This window comes from Cetorhinus maximus, chromosome 25 (assembly GCF_964194155.1).
Source record: "Cetorhinus maximus chromosome 25, sCetMax3.hap1.1, whole genome shotgun sequence".
In the NCBI taxonomy this organism is placed as follows: Eukaryota; Metazoa; Chordata; class Chondrichthyes; order Lamniformes; family Cetorhinidae; genus Cetorhinus; species Cetorhinus maximus.
In genome coordinates this window covers 18177995-18199944 of record NC_135903.1, presented here as the reverse complement: position 1 = coordinate 18199944, position 21950 = coordinate 18177995, and the positions used below count along the sequence as shown (strand labels likewise).

General features: G+C 43.9%; 1 protein-coding gene across 2 annotated transcripts in view; it reads right to left on the bottom strand.

Moving 5' to 3' along the window:
- LOC144667945 (tumor necrosis factor receptor superfamily member 16-like) overlaps nt 1-21950 on the bottom strand; it is a 174364-nt gene that overhangs the window by 33505 nt on the left and 118909 nt on the right. Inside the window, exons 4-5 of one of the 2 annotated variants that reach the window (XM_078529579.1) lie at nt 7235-7436; nt 1088-1275 (exon numbers count right to left, since the gene is read on the bottom strand). In XM_078529579.1, coding sequence (XP_078385705.1) covers nt 1088-1275; nt 7235-7436 — 390 coding nt within the window. The remainder of the gene's footprint in view (nt 1-1087; nt 1276-7234; nt 7437-21950) is intronic. The other variant, XM_078529580.1, reaches the window with a different exon arrangement.

Genomic DNA, 21950 nt, shown 5'->3' with positions numbered 1-21950 from the left:
CTCTTCCTGCCCCCACCCCGGGGAAGCACTGAGCATTTCTCAGCACGCACTTCATGCTGGCTGGCTGTTAATCGGCCAGCCGGCGTGAAATCGCGGTCGGGGGCTGATCGCAGCCGGAGGCCCATTTCTCGTCCGCTTCCCGACCCACTGATCGCACAAAGAAAATATCCATGCCATTGCGCATTGCTTTACCAGAATTGGTTTATATAAATAACTACTTTGTATTTCCCAAATTTATTGTTCTCACCAAACCTAACCTTCAATTGTACATCCAACGCTGAAGTGTGTCTGTACTTGTCTCCTCTTAGGTATGTGGGGATAAGCCTCAAACAGGTTAAATTTATCCATCCTTGCCAGTCTAACTGGGTTGGGCACATGTTCAGGAAGCTACAGAATGAGCTGATAATTCTACCAGTTCATTAAAAAGAGAATGGACGCATTGCTAGCCCTAATCTCTTCTGTTTTAGTTACACTGCAGTGCTGATGATCAATACTAACAATCAAGTTTGAAATCCTGAATGATGCAATTAATAATAGGCTCCAGTAGATGGATAAATCTGGATTACAGATACAAAATCCGTCCCCTGATACTTCCCTTCTGATATTTATTAATTTTCTGACCAAATAGCATGAGAAATCCAAAGGGCATTGTCTATTCCCTTGTATCAACAAAATGGGAGTCCAATTTGTCAGCGTAAGTTCCAAATAGGATATCCTGCTTCACATTTACATTGGCATCAAACCTAAAATTACAAGTTGGAAAAATTTTACGCTCATGGGCAGCAAGCTTTACTACTGAATTTATTAGCACGTGAACTGAATTAACCAGAATATCTGTGCCGATGCCTGTTTCTTCCTGTAGGTTTCTTCAAGGTTTCAAAGAGCGGGTTGTGGGACTAAGCTTGACTGTTGTTTCAAAGAACCATCAGAAGCATGATGGACCAAATGGCCTCCCTCTGTATTGTAAGTTACTATGATTCTACATAGTGTAAGTAAAATAGGGATTTGAAAGACACTCTTTCACTATCTTTGTGATGATAGTCCTGTAATCAAAACAACTATTTACAGCTAAACTCCCAACACCCACCTTGGTTCTGTTGTTGCTGCTGCTGCTGTTGCTGTTGCTGCTGCTGTAGTTTCTGTTGTTGCTCCTGTAGACTCTGACTGTCGACCGAGATTCCACTGTCATTGTGCAGTTTCTCACCCTCAGGAGAGGCTGTCTGATTTACTGTCCTGTTATTGGCTCCCTGCTTGTTTTGCTTACAGCTGTTCCATCTAAAGAAAAACAAAACAAGAATCAGAATGATTTGAGGAACTTTACAAAGGGAAAGGAAGAGAGGGACAGGTTACAGAGAGGGAAATACATAGGCAATGAATGCTTCCAAGGAATTAAATATGAACCAAGCCTGAAGCTATGCAACTAAAGTAGTTCTAGGGAAAGTGCAAAGGGCAGCAAAGATGAGCCCAATCTAAAGATCACTGCGATTTGAAGATGGGTTTGTATTCACTGGAAAAGCATAAACTTAGAGGTGATTTGGGTATTTTACATAATTAAGGACACTGGCAGTATGTAAATATGGCTTAAGGTGTTGGAGTTGCCGCAGTACTAGAGGGTGGCCATATAAACTGAAAAGGTCCGAAATGAGGTTGGAAATTGAGAAGTTTCACTTTTGTCAGAAGCTGATCGGATCAGCCTGTTGAATGAGGCCCTAATTATGGCAGTGAGGCCCAGGATTTCAAAGCCAAGAGTAAGGCCCAGGGCTTGTATTTAATGGAGGCCACAGGGGTCTTGCCCATCTGCTGGAGAGTCAGCGAGAGCTCCCCACTGAATTAAACATCACTGAGGCATCCAAGGATCCCAGAGCCGTAAGTTCCGTCCGCCTAGAGCTGCCACCAACCAGAAGCCAGCGGACCTATTGAAAGGCAGGACCACCAGGGAGGTGGTGGCTGCTGCCATTCTACACCCACCCAGGCCTAGGATCATTGCTGGATCCCAGGCCATATTAAGTGGTGGCGGTGGGGTTCATGGGGAAAGGGGGGGAGGCAACACGGTCAGGGGAGGGGCTCAGTGGGCACTTGCCGATCCCGGGCCCCTCGATCAGGCACTGAGCGCCTTTAAACAAGAGTCCCCCACTTTCACTTAGAGCCCATAAGCAATCCCCTCACAGGTTCACTTGTTGTGCAAGCCCCTGGGTAAATTGCCCACCTCAGTGCCTCAATTGGCGGTGGGGCGGGAAGGCCATCCATGGGGTCTTCCCGCCACAAACTGAATCGAGCGGAGGAGGGAAGGCAACGTGTAACCACTTGTCACCCCCTCCCCATCCGATTAAGTGCCCCCGCTGCCACCAAACCAGCCACATTGGGGAGAGGGGGGGGGGGGGGGGGGGGGGGGGGTGGGGGGGGAGGGAGGGTATTAAATTCTGTCCCAGGATTCCAAACCTAAGGGTGAGGACCAGGACTCTGAAGCTGGGAGTGAGGACCCTCATTCTGAAGATGGGACTGTGGACTGACAATTTGTATTGTTTAATGAAAGCATAGAGTTGTTTTGGAAATCGCTGTGACATGGATGTCTGGTCCCATCCTTCTCCTTGCGGTCATAGCCAGAGAATCACCTGCAATGGCTTATTTTCCCACTCCGGCACTGTTATCTCTGGTTTTCCCATGGATTTATCTGTGGCCCCCACCTATTGCTCATCTACATGCTTCCCCTCAGTGACCTCATCCAAAAACAAACCATTTTCCACATGGACATTGATGACACCCAGCTCTACCCCACTGCCACCTCTCTTGACTCCCTCCATCATCTCTAAATTGCCAGACTGCTTGTCCAACGTCCAATACTGCAATGAGCAGAAATTCCCTCAAATTAAATATGCCGAAGACCAAAGCTATTGTCTTCAGTCCCCACTCCAAACTTTGTTTCCTGATCACTGACCCCACTGAACCAGTTCACAACCTTGGTGCCGTATTTGACTGAGAGGGGAAGGACCCGATTTTCGGGGAGTTGTGGAAACCCCCAAGGACCTTTAAAATATCCGGAAGACCCACCCTCATTTCTGCGAGGTTCCATTTTCGCTGGTAGGGGAAAGGGGTATGACATGAATCACACAGGCAGGAAACCCAAACTCCGCTGGGTCATGCTGAGTTCCAACAAACGTCATTCCAAAGTCCAAAAAGGGTTTTGTCCCATAGTGTGGAAGCCACAAATTTATGGAGGAGATGTAAATGCTCATGAAGGGCGGATAATACATGTAGAACTGTCAAACTCTAAACTTATTTAGGTCCCCAGCTCTTTAAAAATGAAAAAAAGCTGCCTATCTGCGTAGTGAGAGTTGAAAACAATATGTTCCAACAGTTACAGAAGCTGTTTATTGACATTACCCCAAGGACTATTAATGTTTGGATGCTTTCCACAACCTACAATTATCCCAGCAGGGGTGGGGGCGGGGGGGGGATTGTGAGTTCACAGTTTGATTTGCAGCTCAAATAGGTTATTAAATGATTAACTGCCTTTGATGGTGGGTTAATGAACATAAGTCTGTTGTTTTGATAAGGAATTAAGTACTTGAGGGACTTTTGAAATTTTGAATGGGCTTTCACAAATGGGAGCTTTTTTATTATAGTGTAATTGTAATAGATATTTAGATCTTTATTTACTTCATCCCAACATGGCTCCTGAGATCTGCCCATGGTGGGTACTGAGTGAGTTGGCAAGGAGTGTATAAGGGCAAAGTGGGTGGGGCATGGGTTGGCATGAGTTGGCTTGGAGGTTCTAAGGGGCCATAGGGACTGGGGAAGGGGGGCTATAAGTTGTCATGGGTGGTGCATGAGGAGTGGGTGGGGGGATGTCATGAAAATATAAAAATTTTCATAATATTATTGCGATTTATTGTAAAGGTAGGCTAATAGTGGTGTTTGGATAGGGCCTTGTGTATGTGAATGTGTGTGTGTGGGTTTTAATTGAATTTCAGACAGTTGGGGCAGAATTTTCTGCCTGTCAGGCGGGCAGGCCTGACCCAATCTCCGGCCGGTGGGGAACTGATCCCTGCCGGAGAAGCAGGCCCCACCGCCATTTTAAGTGGGCGGGCCAATTAAGGCCCGCCCAGAGTGACGCCCGGAGGGAAGCGCTATGCGCTTCCTGGGCTGGGGCGGGGGGAGGGGGGATTCCCCAAATGCGAGAGATGCATGCGCACGAAAGAGCGCACATCTCCCTGAGGCTAAGTGCTGCCTCAGGGAGATCACTGAAAGTTGTTCAAACATTAAAACTAGAAAAATTAAAAAATCATTAACAATGTCACACATGTTAATAAATTTCACTAAAACTTTATTAAAGATTTTTAAACCCGACATGAAACCTCATCCCGCCGGTGGATGAGGTTTCATGTTTTTTCAGAAGCCCGCTGGGGCTCCTGGCCTGCCTGCCAACCTTAAGGCACGGCCTTTAATTGATTTAACTACCCTGTCAATGGCCTCAATTGGCCATTGACAGGTCGGCGGGCGGACAGCTGATTTCGCTGTCCCCCCCCCGCCTTCCTGAAAATTTAACTTGGGCGGGATGATGTCGGGGGTTCCCCCCGACATCATCCCGCTTCATTTTGCGCGTCGGCAAGTGGGCCCCGCCCCCTGCTCGCCAATGGCAAAACTCAGCCCTTGGTCTGGGTGCTTTGATGTATCGGAAGAGAAGCTAGGTTAGAAATGCTAAATACGTAAACATGGTTCAAGTTTTAGAATGTGAGGTGTGAAGAATATTTGCATTTTTAGATAAACCAGAGGAGTGAATTTCAAAGGGATGATAAAATGTTTATACCGGGCTATATGAGGCTAAGCCAAACAGTGTGTTTATTTTTCCCAAGGATTAGAGATAATATGAGTGCTAAGAAAGATTTATATTATGGAAAAAGTGAAGTTGCAAAGACATACTAGGACAATAGAACTTACATTAAAAAGGGAGAAACCTATATAAAGGAGATGAGGTCATGTGTAAGAATAAGGCATTCTAAGATCCAAAAGTGTGAAAAGCCTCCAGCCTCTACGTACCAAGCTGCTGTCCTCAGGAACTGAAGCTAAGAGAATTCATTTTAAATATCACTGTCCAGGGTATTTTGTGCTTTGCCTAGGTCTGTTGAAATCTATATTGTTTTACTGTTGCCTTAACAGAAGTGTAACTGGGAGCTAGATTAATGAGGGGATTTAGGAGTTATTATAGTAGTAATTTGTAGACCTATGTATGTGCTTAAAATCATTTCTTTAATTATAAAAGTTTAATTTAGTTTTGTCAAAAAACCTCTAAGACTAAATTTATCTCTACTGAATTCAAGGCACACATCGCAAAATAAAAATACAAATTGCAAAAGAGTTGGGGCAGCTGTTTCAAGTTTCCCTCTGGGATTTGAGCAGGTCGGCATTTACCATCTGCTGTGCCATAAAGGGAGAATTAGAGGTTGTGAGAAGTGAGAGCTAGAGGGCCTAATATTTAACAAAGCAACTGTGACTAAGCTCCAGAGAGTCGAGGATCTGCGTCCGGGGTGGCTGGCCCGACTCTATTCTATCCACCTCGGAAGGGAAAATCTGGCCTTAATTCCACACACTTACCCATGCCATCACTATGTCCGCCTATTTCCACCACTGTAACATCACCCAATTTCAGCCCTGCCTTAGATGATTTGCTGTTTAAACTCTCATCCATGCCTTTGTTACATTTACACTTGGCTATTTTACCACATTCTGATTGGCCTCCCACATTCCACCCTCCATAAACATAAGCTCATCCAAAACTACGCTGCCTGGATGCTTACTTGCACCAAGTCCTGTTCACCTATCACCCCTGTGTTCGTTAATCTTCATCGTCTCCCAGGGAAGCACGCCTTGATTTTAAAATTCTCACCCTTGTTTTCAAATTCCTCCGTGGCCTTGTCCTTTTTTTTCTCTGTAACCTCCTCCAGCTACACAAGGCTCTTAAAAATCTACACTCCTCCAATTCTGAAATCTTGTGCATCCCCAATTTTAATACATCCAACATCGATGGCCATGTCTTCAGCTGCTGAGTCCCTGAGGTCTGGAATTCACTCCTTAAACATCTCCATCTCTCTACATCTCTTTTCGTCTTTAAGACCTATCTCTTTGACCAAACCTTTGGTCATCTGTCCCTAATTTCCTTACGTGGCCTGATGTCCAATTTTGTTAGATAATGCTTCTGTGAAGCACCTTTGGACGACATGTGACCTTAAAGGTGCTATATAAATGCAAGTTGGTGTTGTTATTCTGAGTAAGAACTAATAGGTTTGGTCCCTATTGGTGCTTCTATGGTCACTTTTGAGGAGCCAGAGAGAAGTTTGTATTAGAAAATTTTGGAATTGGTGGAGAAGAAGGGTCGGTACATGGGGTGAGCCCAACAAAAAAACAGGGCAAGTGCGTACAATGGTCTTTTCACATCCCTCAGATATAATAAATTCACGCACAAGGTGATCAAGAGAGTTGTCCAAAATAGAGTGATGGCCATATAAAAGACAACAGGAAGAGGACGGGTCTACAGCTGCAGTCAATAAAGCCTCATGCTGCCATCAGAAAGCAAAGAGACAAATCAAGAGAGAAGAAAATAATGGGCAGAATTTTGCCATCAGTGAGCAGGGACCCGCTCGCCAACGCGTAAAATGAAGCGGAATGGCATCGGGCAGAACATGACGGGGACATGTTGGGGAAATTTTTTTTTCTATTTTTAATATTTTTAAAAGTGTCAGCGATCTCCCTGAGGCTGCACTTAGCCTCAGGGAGAAGCGCGCTCTGTCATGCGCATGCACGAGAGAGCACACTCTCGCTTTTGGGGAACCCCCCCTCCCCCGCCCGCACAGGAAGCCGGGCATCACGCTGGGTGGGCCTTAATTGGCCCGCCCATGTAAAATGGCGGTGGGGCCCGCTTCTCTGGCGGGGATCGTCTCCCCGCCCGCCGGAGATTGGGTCGGGCCCACCCGCCCGCCCGACAGGCAGAAAATTCTGTCCAATGACGACTTAACTGAAAGTAAAGAAAACGATAAATAATGTGACTCCTTAAATGCTACCCCATAATTAAATCAGCATTACGCTAGCCACACTTTCAAATGCAAAGTGTTAGATCACACTGCACTACCTATCCTGGTTTTACCACACATTCCCCATTCATCGCAAATTAATGATTCACAATGCACCATTTGTCAATCATAATCACGTGGTTAAAAATGGAGTCATTCGAAACACCAACCGTTTGAAAGCCACGTAGGCCACGAGTCCCACCACAACTGCAGCCAGGATGGAACAGTAAACGGGAATGATGCTGTTATTGTTGCCCTGCCCGATAAACTGTGGAGAACTCGGAACAGCAGTGGTGGTCATTATCTCTGTTGTTGTGACGCTTTTTAGAGGTGCCACTGTGTTCACCCGGGTGAATCTTGGATTGTGAGCTGCTGAAGACAGAAAAAAACGAGATTGTTTACTTTTTGTGCTCACACAGTAAATTATTTTTTTATCTCAAAATGATTTGTTTTATAAGTCTCAAAGATATAAGGCAGAATTTTACAGCCCCATTTCGGCAGGGACGGGGCCGTAAAATGCCACAGACTGCAGCGGGAACGTAAAATCCCGCTGTCGTAAAATTCTGCCCATGGAGTATCATAAATACTATATTTTATAACTGACAAACTTAACCTCTGCTAATCATAGTCTCATGGCCCTATCCACCTTCAGGCTCAATATCACTACTATCTACCATCTTTTACAGCAAACTTCACTCAGAACTCGTGCTGTTCAAATAAAAATGGTGATAAACTTATGATTCCATCACTAAACTGAGGAAATTAGGAACACATTTTAAATCTTCAGAGCTTTATATTACCACAAGATTGTAAAATGGATGACTTCATAATGGGCAGTATAGAAAGTGATAAGACATAAAATACTGGCCGGCAGATAAAGTTAGTCGTTGAATCTCACAATTCTAATCATGTTAAACTGTTTGAGCTTTAGTGGTTTTCAATATAAGAACATCTTGTCATATTGCATTCTCCTCTGTGATCAGCAGCCAGCCTTCAGATTGCAACAAAAAGGGACATAGGCCTGAATTTTTCCTGCATCGGGCGGGCTCGCCGGGAGCGGGCACCGCGATCGGCTCCACACCCATTAAGGCCCGCCCAGCATTCTACGTGAGCGGTAGCGCTCAGCACTATCTGTGCAGGGGGCGGGGAGGGGGGAGGGGGAGGAGAGAGGAGGGAGAGGCGGGGCCAGTGCCCTTTCTCATATGCGCAAGATTGAAGCGGTTTTTTTTAAAAAAAACTTTACGGACATTAAAAATTTGATGAGACATGTCCCCTCATGTGACTGTGTCACATGAGATGGGGCATGTCTTTATTTTTCATATAAACTTTTTATTTAAGTAGTAAAAGCTTTCGGAAACCTCATCCCGCTCGTAGATGAGGTTTCCTAAAAAATGTGAAGGCCGCTTGTCCTTTTTGCCAGTGTAAACATGACATTTATTACTTTGCTAATGGCCTTAATAGGCCCTTCAATTACCGGTGGGCGCACAGCCCACTCTGGCGCGCGCCTGCTGAACGAAATACCGAACTGACACGCGATGACGTCGGGACGCATGCCCGATGTCATCGCGCGTCATTTTACGCGCAGGCGTGTCCCTGCACCCTGACTGAAAAATCCTGGCCATAATGTTTACAAACATTACAACTGTAGCTGGCCGTGATTTCAGTGTGGAATGCGATCAAATTAGAAACTACATTAGAAGCTAGTGAGGAAATTGTGACCGAATCACAAAATCTAAGCAATTCCAAAAAAAAACAATTAGGCAAATAAACATGCACAATTTAAAGCTGACTGTTTATTTTGTAATCTTTTCAATTTCTCAAATACAACAAAAATGATGACGGATCCTCCATGCTGTGTCAGCCGTGGGTCAATTGGTAGCTCTGAGTCAGAAGGTTGTAAAATCTCAAATCAGAGGCTTGAGCGCAAAACCACTGTTAAAAATGTCGCCTTCTGGATGAGATGTTAAACCAAGGCCCCATCTGCCCTTGCATGTGGATGTAAAAGATCCCATGGTACCATTTCAAAGAAGAGTGGAGGAGTTACCCCTAATGTCCAAGCCAATACTTATCCCTCAATCAACATCATGAAACCAAATTGCATGGTTATTATCACATTGCTGTTTGTAAGAGCTTGCTATGCGCAAAGTGGCTGTCACTTTTCCTGTATTTTACAACAGTGACTACACTTCAAAAGTATGTCATTGACTGTAAAATGCTTTGAATTGTCCCAACGTCATGAACGGCACTATATATATATGCAAATCTTTTTTTTCCTTTTATTCCACTGCAAACATGGATAATGTTGACTACCTACACTGCTGCTGAGAACAGATTTGAATTATATGACATCTGTGCAGTTTTAGGGTGCCTGGAGCAAGGTGCTGGTAGGTTAATCTTTGGTAAATGCCAAAATGTTATTATGGGTATGGTTGTGTCAATACAACAGTATAATTCTGTGATCTGGAATTAAGTTCTAATTGCACAATGTTATTCAATGTGTGCGATTATTGACCATAGAGAATTCATTGCTGTTTTGGTGAAAAGCAGAAGACCCAGGTATCATTTTACATCCTACACAAGAGGTATATCATTACAACATGAGTAATACCATCGTGCCAGTTTGTTGATAAAGCCTTGAACACCTGTAGCAGTGACCTTAACAGTAATGTCACAGGAATGCTAAAATCTTTCATTTGTTTCATGGTGCAGATGGATCTTTTTCACAACCATTTGATAGAACTGGAGATTACACGCCAGTGACTTGATGGCTTCTGCGCTAAACAGTTGCAGTACTTCCTATAAAAAAAACTGCTGCATTCCTAAGAGAGTAGCCACCAAAAACTAAAATTCTGCTCTCTCTTAAGGACAATAAAGTCTTTCTGGCAAAATGATAGCTGATCATTCTTTATCATTTACCCTTGGGACTTGGGGTTTTGACCCAGCTCAGACTGTTGCTCATCGCAGGCTATAAGGATCCTATGTGCAATGAGCTGAACCTGTCTTAATCTCGGGGATACAACCCCACAACACACAGCAGATACTAATTTGGCAATCTTACTCAGAAAGACTACAGGGAAATAGGTGGAAAAATGGCCTGTTGCATTTGGATTACTCTTCTGAGATTGAGGCTAAGGCACATTGTTGTCCAAACTGAGCACACAATTCACATTTTTTAAAATATAAATTAAGTGAAAGACACCAACAGATTTGTTGCTATTTTTCAACCGTTACTTTTGCTCATGTCGAAGTGGCTGCCCTGATTTAAAACAGCCTGGTTTACTAGTGTGCTTGTGCTTCGTTCTGTTGTTTGAGAAGACCTTCACAAGCCACAATAAAGTACTTCTTGCCAGTGCTTAATGTAGATTTACAACTTGTTAGTACCACACTTCAATTGGCCATACAGTAAGACTGAATTGTAAAGGCACTCGCAAATCATTACGAACAGGTTCCTTGTTTTGTTTAAGAGAGCTGTGAGAATGGATTATTTATAGAATTTACTAAAATGATCTGGAATATTAAGGAACTTTTTATCTTTTTTTCAGGGTAGAAATATCCCTTAGAACATGGTACTTGTAGGATTAACAATAACAAAAGTAATAGCTTTAAACCATGGAATCTGAGGACAGATTGTGCTTGAGAGACAGGACACATTGCCAATACTCTTGGATTCATCAAAGCAAAGTTTTATCAGACAGGACCATAACTTCAGTTTTGTTAACCTGAATGAAAACAATAGATTTTCTACTGGTTGGAATCTTGAGATTGGCTTCATAAAATGTGCAGAGTGGGCTCCTGGGCTGAATTACACATGGCACTGGGGCCTCCCTGAGCCTCAGTTCCCTGGCCCAGCTTTCAAACTGTTGCTGCAATAATTGTACCAATATAGAGGATTGCAAGGCAGCCTCTTCACAGGACCACCATCCACTCCACTTGGACTGGGCTGGTTTCTGCAAGCGCATCCGAAGAACCAGCTACAGATTCCGGTGGCACCAAAGAAGACAATATGTCACAGCACCTTGCTGCACTTAGCCCTTCTGTTCCAGCTTCACTCGAAAAGGATCTGTACGATGTGCTGAATCAGTTCTGCCACTGTCAAGTTACCCCTAGCAAACGTATCATTAACTTGTTGGCATATTACCCTGCTCTGGGGGGCGGTTAGCTCAGTTGGCTAGATGGTTGGCATGTGGCTCAGTTTAATGCAAACAGCGCAGGTTTGATTCTCGTTCTGGCTGAAGTAGACTTGGGTCCTGCCTCTTAAACCTGCCCCTGAGAGCGGAAGGCAATGGTAAACCACCGCTGACAAAAATTGCCATGAAAACATCTCAAGATGATGCATCAGCAGACTCTGAGCCAATGACCTGCCTTTGAGCAGAGATGAATAAATGGATCCTCCTCCACAACGACCAAGGCTCCCATTTTAAAACTATTCCTGAAGGAATTCCTCCACCTTGTCGAAAATCATTCTCTGTTTTGTGCATCATTGATAACAAATTTGTTTTCAAATTGGTTCACATCTAAGTGGCTACCTTGATTTAAAGCAAATGTGCTTTCATTAAAATGTTTTTAATCAATGAATTTAATTGTAACTTCCCTCTTCTCCATATTCCCTCAATAAAAGGAGGTTCTAGGTTCTATAGCAAATCTTGAGGGAATGAGGCAGCACTCCATTGTTTTTGGCTGTGCAGCATCTTCCCCCTGTAAGAAGTAAGTAGAGGGTTTGAAGATGTTCTACCTACCGTCACATGGAATGCAACCTAGCTGTCAATGCATTTCTTGGCAGGGTACTAAAGGTGCAGAGAAGAAAGTCTCTGTCATGTGCAGCTTTTCCAGCTTCCCTACATGTAAATTGTGAATAAAGGAGTATACGCAAGGGAAGGTAGGAATGTGATTCACATTTGGTAAATCCACGCATGACTCTGGTAAGTTGTAGATGATGTTCAAAGCAGTGGTGGTTGGAAATGGAAAATGGAAAACATGTTTTTGTATTGTTACAATTTATGACTGTCTCCTGTGGCCTGGACTGACTTGACGAGTTTGGTGAACTTCGTCTAGCATTGGGTAGCTGAGTGGAGTTGATGAAGAGTTAATCAACTACTAAGGACACCTGCTTTCACTGTGCCCAGATGAAGCATTTTACAGGCCCCTCCTTCCATAAGGGAAAAAAATAACAAGTCCTCCTCAGCAAATAAAGCCTTAATTGAAGTACCTGTAAATGATGGGAGCTTGGTGTCTTGAAGAACCACCAGTCCTGTGCATTGCAGCGATCTAAATTGTTAAAGACACAAAATGGTTGCATGACACTAAACTGCTGCAGATTCACTTCCTCCAACCTTTAAGACGTAAGCTTTAAGTTGGTACACAAATGGTGCTGGGATGCCACAATCAATATTTAAATGAAGCTCACTGAAGAAAATAGATTTTGGACACAGTAGTGTCACAACTAAGCTCAGCATAGATGGAAACCTAGCCCCACAAGAGTGTTCCTTCACAATAAAATTAACTACTACATATTTTTTTACACATTTTGATACATCAACACAAGATAAATCAGCTGAGGTACATTTTCTATTCTTGGTTATCAGTGTCTGTTTCAACACCACCCCCCCTCCCCACCAGCCCCTCACCGCATGATCAGGTAACATGAGACCCCGACACAGATCAAAGTTCTGTCTGCACTGCTCCAACAATGGGAGATTTCCTCTGTGCATTGTGTGCAACTAAGCACATTCTTCATGATCGGGTTTACTATTTTGTTGCACAAAGCAGACAGAGGAAATCTCCCCCTCCCCTCCCCACCCCCCCCAGTGTATTGTAACGTAACTATCAGCATGAACCTCCAATGCTTTCATTTCCCGGAGAGGTGAGGTATATGTCAACTCTGTTACCGTCAGCTCGGCTTTAAAACCAGATGCTTCTGTTTATTAAAATTGCTCACTGTTTTTATCAATAGGGCCCGCAATTGAAAGCATTTGAAACCGGCAGAAAGATATTGGGCAGAATTTTGCCCTTGGCGGGGGTGCTCGACGGTGGTGGGCGGGAAGCCGACTGCCACCCGCGATCGGCACCGGACCGCGATTGCACGCTGGGCGGGCCAATTAAGGCCCGCCCAGCATTGAAACGCAAGCAGCAGTGCTGAGCGATGCCCGTGCGGGGGGTGGGGGCAGGGGAGGGTGAGCGGGCCAAACACGAACTTTGCGCATGCATGCGAGTGAGTGCTTCATAATCTGAAGATGGAGAGATATGAAAAAAAAATGTAATGAAACATGTCCCCTCGTGTGACTGTGTCCCATGAGCAGGGACATGTTATTAATGAAAAATTAAAGTTTTTATTTTATTTTTATTTGCTTTTGGGAACCTCATCCCGCCCGTAGATGAGGTTTCCAAAACAAATGCAAAGGCCGTTTGGCCTTTTCGCCTGCCCAGCAAAAATTTTAATTTAATTCATTACTTAATGGCCTTAACAGGCTTTTTAATTGTCGGCGGGTGTGCCGCCGGCTCTGATGTGCACCCACAACCGAACTATCGTGCGACTGCGCGTGGATGTCGGCACACTTGGCCGACATCAACGCACGTCATTTCACGTTCAAGCAGGTCAGGCGCACGCCCACCCACCGAATGAAAATTTCTGCCCCTTGTGTATGTGTTTATGCACAGAATCAAGGGGCTGAATGGCCCACCCTTGCTCCGATTTCTGATGTTCTTATGACTGAGATTTGGGTTATAAATTGTTCCTATGTTTAGAAACAAACATTTTAAGAATCTTATCTATCATAAAATCTTTGCATCACCAAAATTTTTAAGTTTTACAATACGGGGACAAGTTTTTCTACAGTTGAACTGGCCAACAACTTCACTAAGTTGCATAATTACTTTTTTTAATTAACCTGCAAATGATGCTTGAAAGGGCCTCAGCCACTTGTGGAAAGTAATTCTTACTTTAAGTTGTACTTTTGATAAAAAGCAGGTTTGCCAATAAAACCAATGCAACTATGAGAAACGCACATCCAATTTCCCAGGTTCACCACAGGTTTTTATTTTCTTCAAAGCCTAAACCATTAATTGTTCCCAAGTTTACTTTGAGCTGGATATCCTTTCTTCATATTAAAAAAAAACAATCCTTATCCTACTGTAACCCTAAAATGGTCGTGACGTAATCATTCAACTTCCAACTTTTTATGTAGGAGAATTTATTTTTCATGTTTCAAACACTGGTGACTGCTGGATCACTCAAGGAAATAGTCGGTATTTTTAGTTGACAGGAACATCTGGTCTGAAAGCCAAAATTGTTGTAACAAGATCACGGTGTGCCTTTATCTTTAAAAGATAAAACACAGTCCTGTGGCCCTTAAAATTGCAAGACACCCTCGACAATGCATCTCAAGCGCAGCGGTGCTCCATGTTAACATTGTAAAGTTGAAAGGAATTCTTAATTGGGGGTGGGGTCGGGTGCGGGGGTATGTCACTCGAATGCGTAGTTCCAAGCCTATTAACAGTGTTTAAACGTTACTACTAACCTAAGGCATGTACTGTCTTTGGGTGTCACAAAGCTATGGATGTTGTAAATTATATTTGAAGCTTAGTCTTAGTTTCCTTTTTTTACTTTATTGACCTCTTCACAAAACCATATTGAATTTCGGCAGTTTATGTGCCCTTCGGTCTTTGGCTTCCAGACAGACATGAAGATGGTTCAACTGTTAAAAAAAAACTGGAGGTAGGAAGGAAGGAAGGAAACTGCAGAAAGTTAAATAGAATGTAAACCTCCCTTAGCTGTGGCGTTGTAGGATTGATAATTCTGATTCCTATACAGGGAGGTGGGCGGTGGGGGTTGGGGGCTATGTGTGGGATAGATTTGGGCCTGCTGACCCCAGAATCAGAGCACAGGCTGCCATGGGGGCAGATGAGCACTGGGGTGGGCTGGTTAAAAAGCCAACTTGTTTCTCTGAGACATTATCACAGTTGTTTTACAAGCTGTTAAGACCTTGAGCACTCACCCCTCACATCCGGTCACCCCCACCGACACCCCTCCCATAGCCCCCCATGCCCCCAATGCCAAATCAATGTCAACTGATATCCCCACCCACCTCCAATGCCCCTCATACCCTTTATGTCAACTCCAAAGCCACTCACACAGTATCCACAATGGGCAAATTGCAGGAGCGATATGGAGATGAAAGGAAATAAACTTCTGACAATGTAATATAGCTCTCACTCCTACACACTTGATAGGGATAACAACTCTCATTCATAGAATTCATTCAATGCTTTTAGATCTCCGCAAGTGGCTAATCTGTTATAAAAACAAACAAACCTTTATTTAGACCCACATCAAAGGCAGCTAATCCTTCAATAGATTCCTTAAAACATCAATAAAACTGCGAACTCAGAACGCCCTACTGAAATAATCGTAGCTTTTGAAACACAGCCAAGCATTTATGATAGCAAATGATAGCCCTTGGGGAAACATCAACAAAGAACTCTATTGAAATTGTGCAACCAGATGCTACTCTTTTTTTCTAACCAATGCCTGTCAATCAAAGCATAGTTATTTTTTAAACACTCACTGAAGCTGCAGCCTATTGTTTTAAAGTTAAAACAGGGCATTTAAAAAACTTCAGATCATAGCATTTATACAGGCCTTATCACCCATCAAGGGTGTTTATGTCTCCTCCATTAATTCATGACTACCATACTGCAGGCTCAAGACCTTGCAAGAGCCAAAAAGGGGTCTGTTTGAACTCAGCACTAAGTTGAAATGGCTCTGCTGAGTTAAGGTTTCCCTCCTGTGTGAATCGCAACCAGTCCCCTTTCCCCGACCGGCAAAAATCGGATCTGTCGGAAATGGGGATGAGACTTGTGCTTCCATCACGTTTAAAGGTCTGTTGAATCTTCCTGACTTTGCAAAAATCCAGCCCCTGGTTACTAACCCCTAAACTGTACTCTTCTCCTTCCTGTCATCCAGGCGTTATCCCACAGTGTTGGTTTTACTTTTCACTTTTGTTCCTACAATCTGTACTAGCTGTCCAAGAGTTTTTCTTTCAAATTACTCAGAAAGATTACGATCCACCAGGACTTGCAGTGTAAAGACAGGACTATTAACAGCCTGAAAGCATTACAGTTTATTGCTCTGTCCTAACAATGCAAGCTTCAAACACCTTAAAGCATTTAGTGAACCTTATTATTCCATTAACTTTGCATCGCATTTCTCTTCACTCCCAATAACAGCTGGGTCAAGCCTGGTTACGATGCTTTGAATACCAACAGTACTGGCACCTTGGAGCACATCAACTCTCCTGTAGTTAACTCACTCATTTTTGGAGTATCACTGGATTTAGATGTAAATGTGTGCAAGAATTTTAACTCCACCACATGATTGGGTTTTAGCAATCTCAAATTCTATATGTCACATCTGTAGCTTATTTCAATTCAATATACAAGTGTCATGCCCAGGAAAGGCAAGTCATATTCATAACTTTACACGTGGATGGAGCTCGTATGGAATCTTTAGGAACTGCCTTTTATTTATCTAAAATGGACATGAATGTACTGTTCAGATGGCCATCAAGGGGTCAGGTGACCTTTGCTTATTGAACACAGGCTATCAAGCTTCTGAAAAGTTCTGAATTGAATAACCATAGGTGGGGGCCTCCCCCTGGAAAGGACATACCCAGATGGATGTTATCCGTGGAATTTGCACCTGCCATTGTTCAAATCTTACTCAAAACACAGAGTTAATAGAGTCCTAGACTCACATTTTCCGTGCCCACTGGCGTCGGGCAGGTATGAGTGGACAATATGGCGGGAAGGCCAAAAGTCACCGTTGTGAAACCAGTTGGCAATTGTCCACTCTGCCCATCAATGGTGGGCCGCGTATCCCACCGCTGCACTTCGGGAATTTCATTTTAATACATCTGCATATCATATCACGTCTGCTCGCCGGAATCATCCCCTCCCACGCTGGATCATCCGAGCACGCCAACATGTTTCACAACTGAACACACACCACGTGCACTCGGCGAGCTGCACTTCACTCGGGACTTCGAGGTTTGTTTGCCGACCTTGCTTCGGGCAGGACTCACAGTCATCAGTGTCAGGCTTCACAGGCAGCACCACATCACTTTTAGGGGGGTCTCACAGGCCGGTCTCTACTTACGAGACCAGCCATTTGGCAGGGGTGGCTTTTCAACAGCTGCAGGGCTAGGGCTTGCTTGGGGAAGGGGGAGAAGCGGCCTCAGGCATGGGAAAAGGCTGCAGGGCCAGGGCATTACTTGGGAAGGGTGATATCACAGGGTGTGTGGGGGACATATGTTGATCTGTGCAAGTGGCCTTAAGAGAGTGAGGACTAAGAAGGCAGTCTCCAGAGGAGATGAGGCCAGAAGGAGATGTGAGGGTGTGTGTGAGAGATCGGGTGGTGATGTCCCTTGAGCTGGCACTGAGTGAGATGCCAGTGAATGTGTGGTAGCCGTGTGAGTGTGTGAGTTTAGAGTGATGAGATGGTTGCCTTACCCTGATGGCACATATGAGGTTATTCATTCTCTTTCTGCACTGGATGATGAACCTCTTCTCTACAGCTTTCACACTGACCACCACTGCCACCATCTCCTAAGCCGGAGTGGTGACACTGATGGGCCTCCTGCAGCCAGAGCGGGGGTAGAGGACATCGTGGTGAGCTCCAACGGTGTGCAGAAGGCCTCCAGGGATGTGTCACTGAATCAGGGGGCTGAAGTTTTCTTGCCTTTTGGGGCCATGTCTTCTGTACAGCAGTCCTGGGCTGGAAGCACTGAGAGATGTGCGCACGGCTGCAATTTAAATATGGCACCTGGCATGTGGAAGTGGTGAGGTAAATTAGCTTTAAGCCATTCTAGGTGGACAATAGCCATTGACCATGTGACCAAAACTGGCTTCTGATTCTGAGATCCTTTGTTGTCTCAAGACACCTGGGAAATGTACAGAAGAATACCGCCAAGGCCACAGCTGAAGAGAAAGGCTGTGCCATCAGTCTCTGGCCAGTCTGAGAACCAGACTCTGAAACTAGCTTCAAGTCAATCAGTCAGCAAAAGTACTTAACCTGTTCCAGTTTCAAAGTTCAACTGAAAGCTAACCTCCTAGATTTTGACGACAAGAAACCTCACAACCTGCTTTGAATCCTTTGGGGAGAATTTTCCTCCCATCGGGTGGGTTGCGTAGGGGCGTGCAGAGGTGGGCGCAGACCTGATCGGCGCCCCCGATTGGGTCCGTGCCGCCATTTTACGTGGGTGTGCCAATTAAGGTGCGCCCAGCGTGACATGCGCCCGGAAGCGCTGAGCATTCCCAGTGCGGGCGGAGGGGGTGGATTCCCTGAGTTGTGCATGCACGCGAAAGAGCGCAGAAATCTCCCTGAGATGCAGAGGTGCCTCAGGGAGATTAGTTTAAGTTTTAAAAATCTAAATAAAGAAACAAAAAATTTTTAAGACATGTCCCCTCATGTGACTGTGTCACATGAGCTGGGACATGTCAATGAATTTTTATAAAAATTTTTACTCAATTTATAAACACATCATGTAACCTCATCCCGCCCGTGGATGAGGTTCCATGAAAAATGCAAAGGCCACCTGGGCTCTTCACCTGCCCCCCGCCAACCTTAAGGTTGGACGGGCAGCTCAGTTTATTAGTTTAATTAGTTTTCAAATGACCTTAATAGGCCTTTGACAGTTCGGCGGGCACGCAGCCTGCGTCATTTTATGCCTCGGCGAGTGGGCCCCGTCCCCGCTCGCCGAGCCGAAAATCCTGGTCTTCATTTTACAAGGCCCTCATTTCAACTTTAAACCATCAAATGCATTCAAGAAACTAGAGGCCTGCCACGTGGGAAACCTGAAATCACAAATCAGAGACTGAATTAAATGTAGTCTGTAAAAGTGCACTATTTTTATCTTCTATGTCAAATAGTTGTGTGTGTGTGTGCATGCGCGAGAGAGACCGGGTGTGTGACATTGTGTTAATTTGGGGTACGTGTGTAAGAATAAATAACTTTCTTTATTATAAACTCAAAAAAACATGCTGCTGATTTGTGTAATTGGAATTAATTAATTGGAGTATATAGTCCCAGGATAAGTAAGGGCACACCTCTTTCCATACAAAACATGCTGATTATGGTCAGTAAGAGAGCAGATACATTCTGTCCGTGGCACAACTGTTAATTGTTGTTTATAAGGCCACAAGTGATACGTCAGTATTACTGTCCACATCCATTTGGTGGAAAACTTTAAAGTAGATGAAAAACAGGCGTGCTGACTGGAATAATGTTCAAACCCACACTTGTACAGAGTATTGTTCATGGTGTTACCCAATGTTCATATTACTGCCATTTTTATAGTTGTCAAGGCATTGCTGTGTACCAGCAGCTGAGCATTAGGGTCCGAGTGTAACTGTTCATTTAGAATTTTGCATTTTAAAGATGAACTGTGCTCTTGCAAAGTTGTTTGGCAAGACCTTTTACATTTCTTTACATAGATACAGCACCATGAGATGTTGACAATATCATGTTACATTGTGATCAGTTTTCCTCTACCCATTTAATTTTTCCCTCTCCCCAAGGAAACAAAACATCTTATTCCTGAATAACCCATTATGGTTTATTTTAGTTTGTATTCGGGCCTTCTCAAGGTGAGGCATGTCAGAGCTGGGCAATGGAACACCTTTTTTCGATTTAAAACACCCTTAAGTCAGCATCAGCCTCTTTCAGGCTGTATGCAAAGCTTGATGTAGAGCAGTTCTCCCTCGTGCAGGCTGCTGATATTAAACCTTCAAGGGCACAACAACAACTTGCATTTTTATAGCAGCTTTAGCTTAGTAAAATGTCCAAAAAGAACCAGCAGAGGTGAAACCAAACAAAAATCATCACTGGACCAAAGAGGAAGATGTTAGGGAGGATGAAAAAAACCTTTGTCAAAGATGTGGGTTTTAAAGAGAGTCCTAAAGGAGCGTAAGGATGCGGAGAGATGAAAGGGTTTGGAAAGGAGATTCAGATCAGCGTTTAGGCAGCTGAAGGCACGGCTGCCACTATGGAACAAAGGGAGGGGGTTACACAAGAGGCAAGAGTAAGAGAAACAGTTATTTGAGAGAGGTTGTGGAGTTGCAAGTGGTTATGGAACTGGGAGGGGTGTGGAATGAGAATGAGGAATTTAAATTGGAAGCATTAGGGGACCAGGAGCCAATGTAGAAAGGACAAAAGCGGGATTCGGTGCAGGACAGGGTCTGAGCAGCAGTGATTTGGATAAGCTGAGATGGAGTTTGGACAACGGAGGGCTGGCATTGACACCCGTTATTTACAGGTTGCTGTGTTTTAATTTGCAATGTACAGCAGGTCCTATTGCATCAATTTAATTTTTGTCCTCACACCAGCCTTCGAATGGCTCTTCTTTGGCTAGTTTATTTGAAGTCTTCAGATAGGGAAAAGAGAGAAAACTTTCATCCCATCAATTTGTGCAAGATACTGCAAATCCAAGAGGGGAAAGCATACTGTACCACTCATTCCCAGCAATGATGTCGTATTAAAGTTCATTATCTTTGAAAGCTTTTTCGAACAGCTTGTAACCATCATATTACTTAGCGTGGGCTTCAGCTTTCAAATACAATTAGAAAATTGTAGGATTTGTATCATCATAAACTGCTTTCAGGACACACTGGTAAATGGCTGAAGTTCTGTTAAGTTTTCTCTTGTGCCTTATCTTTTAAATATTTTGACTTTTTTTTTATCTCCATAGGTTATTTGCCACAATATGATATATTAATGGGTACATTATTGAGTTAGCAAAGCCAGACTCATCTGTAGGCTTCTATTATAACAATGGTGCCCTTCCCCATTTGTTCCTTTGCAAATAAAGGTCAGATGATAAAGATACTGCACACTGTTCGCTACATATGAACTAACGAAATAGGAGCAGAAGTGGGCCATTCAACCCCACAAGCCTGTTCCGTCATTTAATAAGATCATGGCTGATCTGCTTGTGTTTTGAATTCCGCATTCCCATCTACCCCCAATAACATTTGATTCCCTTGCTTAACAAGAATCTATCTACCTCTGCCTTTAAAATGTTCAATGACCTCACTTCCACTGCCTTTTGAGACAGAGAGTTCCAAAGTCATACAACCCTCTGAGGGAAAAAATTTCTCCTCATCTCTGTCCTATAAGGGCGACCCCTAATTTTAAAACAGTGGCCCCTAGTCCTGGACTCACCCACAAGAGGAAACATCCTTTCCACATCCACCTTGTCAAGACCATTCAGGATCTTATATACTTCAATTAAGTCACCCCTCAAACTTCTAAGCTCCAGTGGAAACAAGCCCAGCTTACCCAACCTAGCCTCATAAGACAACCCACTCAATCCAGGTATCAATCTAGTAAACCTCCTCTGAACTGCCTCCAATGAATTTACATCTTTCCTTAAATAAGGAGACCAAAACTGCACACAGTATTTGAGATGCAGTCTCACTAATGCCTTGTGTAACTGAAGCATGACATCCTTACTTTCATGCTCATTTCCTCTCGTAGTAAAGGATAGCATTCCATTAGCCTTCTTGACTACATGCTGTACCTCCATACTAACCTTTTGTGACTCATGCACCAGAACACTTAGATTCCTCTGCACCTCAGAATTCTGCAATCATTCCCCATTAAAGTAATACTCTTCTTTTTTACTCTTCCTGCCAAAGTGAACAACTTCACATTTTCCCACATTATACTCCACCTGCCAGATTTTTGCCCATTCAAGCAACTTATCTCTATCCATCCGCAAACTCTTTATGTCCTCTTCACAGCATTCTTTCCTACCTATCTTTGTGTCATCTGCAAATTTAGCTACCATGCCTTTGCTCCCCTCATCTAAGTCATTGATATCAATTGTAAAATGT